This window comes from Bidens hawaiensis, unplaced genomic scaffold (assembly GCF_021521415.1).
Source record: "Bidens hawaiensis isolate Kalapana, Puna unplaced genomic scaffold, B.hawaiensis_p1.1 tig00056019_1, whole genome shotgun sequence".
Lineage (NCBI taxonomy): Eukaryota > Viridiplantae > Streptophyta > Magnoliopsida > Asterales > Asteraceae > Bidens > Bidens hawaiensis.
This window is the reverse complement of record NW_027500104.1, coordinates 41,240-49,214: the sequence shown is the minus strand read 5'-3', so window position 1 is coordinate 49,214 and position 7,975 is coordinate 41,240. Positions and strand designations below refer to the sequence as shown.

Genomic DNA, 7,975 nt, shown 5'->3' with positions numbered 1-7,975 from the left:
ATAGTTGATTTTTAAGGCACCAAATTGTACTATTGAAAATTTGAGTATGCAATGTACTAGAATATTGTACTTAATATCATGTGTGAGCCCTTAATTTTATGGGTCATGATTATACATTATGATATATTCAATAATACCATCTAACCTTATAGTTAGAATTTTTAAGGAGTGCATGAATCTTGGGAGTTATTTTGATTAGTCTTAGGAAAAACTAAACCTAGAATAACTCTAGTGATAGCATTTATTTATATAAGTTCTTGATTACCGTTATCGTAATAGACATTATGATTGACTCATTCCATTTGCTAGGCTCTAGTTTTCAGTTGAATAATTGTTATTAGAAAGAGCAGTAGGATAGTCATATCATGTCTTAATGGATAATTAAAATTGAGAAGAAATAAATGTAATTAAAACTCTTTATGAGATAAAATTCAATTGTGTTTTGAGATTAGAGTGGATGATTTGGATGAGATAGCTATTTATAGAAGAAAATTATAGTGAATAATGTTATGGGATATTAAGATAATACATATTAAAATTTATCATCATTAGATTAACGAATGATCATTATATTTTATTGAAGATGTGATATGTCTATTATTAACATCAAACTAATATACTATAATTAAAAATTCTACTTAAACAAAAAATAAATCACCTTTGGACAGAATTAAATTTTATTTAAGTATGCGTGCAAAACAATTGTAACATATCACCTTCGGGCAGAAGTGGGACAATTATTTTAATTATGCACATGCTAGTTTTGCTGAATAAAAATATAACACATCACCTTTGGTCAGAAGTGAGACATTTATATTATGTTAGGCAAAAACTAACAAAAGCTTTCAGTTAGACTTGAATGATATGGTAAAAACTTTCTGGGTAAAATTAAGGATTTCGAGAAGTGATACATCAAAAGTTCATTCAAGTTAGGCCTCTATGTTTTGTAAAATTTTATAATATTTAATTATCTACAAAACATTTTAATGAGTTAATAGTAAAAACTTTCTGGGTAAAATTAAGGATTTCGAGAAATAACGTTTTCGGGTAAATTATAGTTTTCGGATGACATGGGTTCTTGGTTAATATGTTTTCGAGTATTATGGGTTTTTGGGTAAAGTAATGAGTTTTCGGAAACATTAGCGTGTTTGCGGAAAGAAGATTGGAAAACCATTCCAAAAAATAACCCACATAAGGCGATATAATTTAAAATCCGAGAACTCTAAAATCCAAAAATTAATATTATCATAATTAAACTGAAAACACAAAAAAATAATAAAACACATACAAATAATTCCGTAAACTAGTTGATCCCTAATCAGATTTCGAAAACTAAAAGGATAATAATAAGATTTGGTTCAAATCTTTCAAGGATTAAAAAATATATTTATTTCCTATTTTAATGGGATTCAAATCATTTAAGAAAATACCAAAACTTTTAATTAATTCAAGATTTGAAAAATTATATCCCTAAATTAACTTTAACAGGTTTTAATCCAGATTTGAACCAAAATATGTTATAATTTTCAAAAAATTATGATGAACACGAAGAACATCGTCGAAAATTTTAATTATTAAAATATACAAAAACTGGAATCGAAATGTTTAAACATGATTTTAACTGATTTCGAAAATATTAGGGTTTATTAAATATGAATTTTAGCGATTTTAAACAGTTTCATATATTGTTTTCGTGATAGAACATGAAAAAGAAACCGAAAAAATTAGGGTTTATCAAGTTTTAGTCCATGTCTTCTGATTCAATTCCAGATTTAGGGAAAACATGAAGAACTGATTAATCAACATCACTCTGATGCCACATGTTGATCAGTTCTTCATGTAAGTAATATAAAACATGATAAATATTAAACTTATGAACCTGTTACAACATGGAGAATAGTAATCGCAACAGAGTATGAGATAGTTGACATGTTTGTCATCTTGGTCGAGTTCCCCTTTAGGATGTATAGTTAAGGATGATGTTAGGGTTCTTGAGAGGAACCCGGTTTTATGAGAGATGAAGCACACAAAATTGTTATGCATGTGTGATTAGGTTATGTTAATATTTATCTCTCTATATATACACCCAAGGGGAAACCCTTTATTATTTAACTATAGGTTACATGGCCCATCAACAATTACCAAACTAATATATAATAAGGTATATTTAATATTTTAATCTATTATAATATAAATGATTATAATGGCCATATATAAATATATATTATTACTAGTTTTATTCTCCAGTGTTACGGGAGTTTATTCAAGTTTTTATTTTTAATCATTTTGCTATTTTATGATGATTTATTTTATTTTTTAACGTAGTTTTTTTTAATTTAATACATATATATATTAGTTTCTTATTATATTTTTTAGCGTTTGGGTTTTTCCAATTGAGATGTGTATGTTTTTTAGTTTTTTAACGAACAAACATAAACGAACACGGGCATGTTGATTTTTTTAAATGAACAAACATGAACACAAATATTTGTTTAATGAATAAGGGGACGTTAATGTAGTTGACGATGTTGGATAGTATCGAAAGTTAACCGGCGAAGGAGATGATAGACAACAGAGAACATGTAAAAGAGATAAATTAAATTAGGGTTTAACGATGAAAATGTTTAACAATAAATGAGATCTTATAACCCATTTATGGGCTATTAGGGTTTGGTAAGACCTATAACTCGTGAAAATTATTCTTTGATGATTAAGGGGTTATTTCACAAATAAATGAGATGTTATAACCCATTTAAGGGTTATCCGGGTTTGGTGAGACCCATGACCCGCAAAAATTATTGTTTGATTTTGAAAGAGTTTCACAAATAAATGAGATGTTATAACTCATTTAAAGACTATCCGGGTTTGGTAAGACCCATACCCGCTAATTCGGGTCAAATGCATGAGAAGTCTCCATTTAGAAATCATGCAATTTAGTGGCTCTAGAGAATGGGGGGAGCAACTGAAGAGTGACACGTAGGGTTTTATGGTAGGCAATTATATAGATAGTTAGATATATTATTTTTACAAATTTAAATAGTTGAATAAAAAACTAACACAAGGAATTAAGTTTACTTTGAAAAAACGTAAAGGTGACAATACGTGAGCTTTACTAATGAAAGTTTAAATTTATATCTCACTTGAATTCATACTATTAATTAACACGCATCTCATTAGTCATTACCTACAAGTGTTAGGCTGCTAGCACTAGAGATTGGAAATGGAAATAAATAATAAATGGTTAATATTAAATTGCGAAGGAAGAAGGAAATGACATATAGATTAAGTTTGACTGCATGCCAAAGTTTGAAGTTGAAATATTGTTGAACAATCTTAATCTTAACTTATTAATATATACCATGATAAAGGGTGACATCTGTATTTCAAATATAATTTTGCATTAGTCTCGTTGATATAATGTTAATATAGTTGTTTGATGGGTATCATATGCTATTCAATTATATGCCGAATAAAGAATTCGAATAAGAATAATGGTACAAATATTCAATATAAATACTTTCTCAATTAAACAATATATATTAGAAATAATAAAAAGACGATGGGTATGTTTGGCAAAAGTGGCTGGTAGCTGAAGCTGCAAGCTGCTAGCTGGAAGCTGAAAGCTGGTGGCTAGAAGCTGTAGCATTTTAGAAATATTTAGGTGTTTGGTAGAATAGCTGGAGCTTTTAATAAAACTAGCTGGGTGCTCGCGCGGTGCACTGTTTTAATCCAAAACCTATTCCGACTTGACCCCTTTCGACTCAAAACCGTACCAACATGAATCGAACTGAATTAGCCCTTTTTCATCGACTCGTTCCGACCTTAATTTGGTCGTACACATGCATGGGGCTTGTCTGACTCGACTTGTTGCCGATCCTAACCAATAATCACATAATATGTTAATTTTTTAAAGTTAAAGAAGTATAACAATATGATACTCAAATTAAAGAGAATAAAATGCTCGTGTTTATGATGCAATTTTTTTAAAAAACTATTAACGTGTTAAAAAGTTATGGTCTTTTAAAAAGTCAGGGGGGGGTAGTTGGTTTTGAATATGGGTTAAATATGTAATTATTATATGAATTAACAAAATGTAATGAAAGTTCAAGTACTAAAATTGTAAAATTTGAAACCCTAAAAGCTTGTAACTTGTTTAAATGCTACTATCATGAGCGTTTCAATTTGGAGCTTTTTCTCCAAGCCTAAAAGCTTCAAACTACTCTAACCAAACGGAACTTTTTATTAAATAGGAGCTTTTTTCTAAAAGCTTGTAGCTAAAAGCTCCTAAAAGCCCCTAAACGCTCTTTGCCAAACATACCCGATATAGTGGTCCATGGTCCGCTGATGTTTCAACCAACTAAATTTTATATGATTTGATACATCAAACGTCGTTTTTCTCTTTTCTTAAAATAGTAAAGTGTGTGAACAAATCAATCGCCAATCCGGTTAAAAGTTTTGCTTAATATTTATGTCGGTAGAAATAGTTAGCAAAAGGAGTAGCGACTTTAAAGTTTAAATACATATTATATTAATTCTAAAATATCTTTGAAAGATTTCAGTGAATTAATATCATATACATAAATAACACATACAACGTAAGCATCAAATATTACGTAACACAAAATTTTCAGATAGCATCAACGCGTCGGTCCACCCTAGATACGAATCAAGTTATATGTTTTTCCTAGCAATTCACACATTCAAAATTATTAGTCTTTTAGCAGCCTTGCTTTACTATCTAGATGCCAAAGTGGGTCCTTAATATTCGAACCCTCGTTTTAAAAATAAATGCCGACAGACTGTATCTTGACTTATAATGTTACGGGTGCTTTTCAATATTAATGTGGAAAAACAGGCACAATTTAGTCCAAATATCGGTCAAGAATATTACTTTTCTTACCTTAATATTAGTGTCACCTAGATAACACGAAGTTTCCTTCACTTTTGTCTTTTGTGCCTTAAATCTCCTATAAATCTAGACCCCCTTCATCCAACATTAAACCATCACATACAAACTCATACACTCACAAACAAACAAACACACACACAACACAAAGAAAAAAAAAACAAGTTTTCAAGAACAAAAAAAGATGGCAAACTTTCCATTGATCAACTTAGAGAAGTTGAATGGTGCAGAGAGAGATGTCACCATGGAGAAGATCAAGGATGCATGTGAAAACTGGGGATTCTTTGAGGTATGTAATATATATGTTACATTTAGCTAATTAAAAATGTTTGAATAAGCTTTATGTGATTTTGATTATATAAGTATATATTTATGTGTGTGTTTATAGTTGATGAATCATGGGATTCCTCATGAACTACTAGACAAAGTGGAGAAAATGACTAAGGACCATTACAAGAAATGTATGGAGCAGAGGTTTAAGGAAATGGTGGCAGCCAAAGCTTTAGAAGGTGTGAAAGCTGAGGTTACTGATATGGATTGGGAGAGCACTTTCTTCTTACGTCATCTTCCGATCTCGAACCTGAATGAGGTTCCTGATCTTGAAGATGAATACAGGTAATTAAACTTTTGATCTGTATATACAACAAAAATATAAAATAAACAAACATAGTGTGCACAAAATCTAAAACCGACGTAGAAGAATTAAAATAATCGAATTTAATAAAAGACGGACGGTTTGGTTTTATGGTTCGTTTACAAAACCAGTTTTTTAGTTCGATTTCGGTTTTGCATCAACCAAAAACTGAAAAAAGACAAACTGAACTGAAAACAAGTTTTATGTAATTTATAAGAAATTAATAAATGGTCCGAGTATAACTAAAAAGTTTTTAATATTAACTATGTAATAATCAATTAAATTAAGTTGGGTTTTTGGTTTGTTTCAAGCGCAAACCGACCCATGCACACCCTACTCATAGAAACGTTTTGATCTAATTTATGAACATGATGATGATGCAGGCAGTTGATGAAGGATTTTGCTAGTAAGCTAGAGAAACTAGCAGAGGAGCTTTTGGATTTGCTGTGTGAGAATCTTGGATTAGAGAAAGGTTACTTAAAGAAGGCCTTTTATGGATCAAAGGGTCCAAACTTTGGAACCAAGGTTAGCAACTACCCGCCCTGCCCGAAGCCGGACTTGATCAAGGGTCTCCGAGCCCACACCGATGCAGGCGGCATCATTTTGCTCTTCCAAGATGATAAAGTTAGCGGCCTCCAGCTTCTTAAGGACGGCGAATGGGTGGATGTTCCATCGATGCGCCATTCCATTGTCATTAATCTTGGTGACCAAATTGAGGTAGTCATTCATTTTTTTTATTATTTATTAAATACAATTAAATCCTGATACTAATTAATAACCTGATATATATTGCAGGTGATTTCAAATGGGAAGTATAAGAGTGTGATGCACAGAGTTATTGCTCAGACAAACGGGACAAGAATGTCAATTGCGTCTTTTTACAATCCTGGGAATGATGCTGTGATCTATCCAGCTCCAACATTGTTGGAGAAGGAGCCGACCGAGAAAGAACAAGCATACCCGAAATTCGTGTTTGACGATTACATGAAACTGTATGCTGGTTTGAAGTTTCAGGCAAAGGAGCCAAGGTTTGAAGCCATGAAAGCAGTGGGAGCTAATGTTGGTTTGGGTCCAGTTGCAACAGTTTAAGACTTTAAATGAGAGATATTTATATAATAGGAAATAATAATAATTATTGTTCTGTTTTTTCTTTTTACTTTTCATTTGTTTAAGAGGTCTCATTATAGAAGATCTACAAAGAAAATTGTGTGTTTACTGCTTACTAGATATAGCTTTATGACAAAAGTTTATTGTACTCATTTACAGTTAATTAGAAGTTGAGATTTGGTGTGCAGTTGTTTACTTGCTCTTTCACATTATGTATTATCTCGTTCACATTATGTATTATCTCTAATGAGTCAAATGGTTATAATAAAAAAAGCATTAGCTTGTAATAAAAACAGTTCAAATGGGCAAAGCGTCGCCTTCACAACGATATATGAACCTTTCCAAAATTATTTATTGAAATAGTGAAACTCTTGTAATTATATATGAACCTTTCAAAAATTACGTGTTTGACCCAACCCGACCCGACCAAAAAATTATCCATTTGGCCCAACCCAACCCAACCCATTTTGACCCGAACAAAATATTTCCCATTAGACACGACCTGCTAGACCATATCGACCCTTAATAAAAATTTACCATCTGGTCCAACCACTCGACCCATATCAGAAACTACCCGTTTGACTACCTATTATTTTACTACCTTTAATAGTAAAAAGGTGTGGGACAATGATCATATTGTTTTCTTGCTACAAAGTGCAACAGATGAGCCTTCATAAAAGGTAACATGCAGCAGTGAGCACTATCAGCAGACCATATTAATGCAATAATACATTAGGTAACCTTCCATTAGAAAAAGCCATGAACCTCGCCCACTCTGCCGACTTCGCTTTCCGCAAAGGGAATTAAATAAAAGAGAATCTTGCAAGGATATCATGAGCAATTCTATATTTAATAAAGCACAAGGTCCACAACTTAAAATTTAAACTAAAAAGATACTTGTATCTATGCAGAGAGCTTTTGAAACTTATAATAAGCAATATTAAATATATTACATGTGGACTCATAATTATGGGTTGGGCTTTGAAGAGAATATTTTTAGCAAACTGCATCAGTTTGGCCCAAATTCTTTCGTATGTCTTTTTTGGGTTCCGTGAAAACCCGAATGAAAAACTCATGCGACCATGTAAATGCCGCTTGGTCGGGGCATGTGGCCTTCATGGGCTAATGTGGAAAGTGGAAACCAATGAAAATTGGATTCAAACCTGAGACCTCTACTAGAGTGAATCAAACGTTTTTTATTTTATATTTTATTTTCAGTTATCATTTTCATAAATCACATGGAATTAACACTTTCTTAGTTTCACCTGTCTAAGTGCCAATTTAGGCGATAATTGATAACTTTGGAGAACTATTCATTTTCTTCATTT

At 31.6% G+C, this 7,975-nt stretch overlaps 1 protein-coding gene across 1 annotated transcript; it reads left to right on the top strand.

Annotated features, from left to right (window-relative positions):
• The first annotated feature begins 4,854 nt into the window (after positions 1–4,854).
• On the top strand, positions 4,855–6,861 carry LOC143601298 (1-aminocyclopropane-1-carboxylate oxidase 3-like). The gene is made up of 4 exons (XM_077078746.1): positions 4,855–5,195; positions 5,295–5,521; positions 5,924–6,257; positions 6,336–6,861. The coding sequence occupies exons 1-4, from the start codon at positions 5,091–5,093 to the stop codon at positions 6,627–6,629; spliced, it is 960 nt and encodes a 319-aa protein (XP_076934861.1). The 5' UTR covers positions 4,855–5,090; the 3' UTR covers positions 6,630–6,861.
• Positions 6,862–7,975: the final 1,114 nt, after the last annotated feature.

Excerpts from the sequence above, each read along its gene's own strand:
- LOC143601298 (XM_077078746.1), top strand. The coding sequence starts at position 5,091 with ATGGCAAACTTTCCATTGATCAACTTAGAGAAGTTGAATGGTGCAGAG. Across the intron at positions 5,196-5,294 it reads AAAACTGGGGATTCTTTGAG|TTGATGAATCATGGGATTCC; the intron begins GTATGTAATATA and ends GTGTGTTTATAG. Across the intron at positions 6,258-6,335 it reads ATCTTGGTGACCAAATTGAG|GTGATTTCAAATGGGAAGTA; the intron begins GTAGTCATTCAT and ends TATATATTGCAG.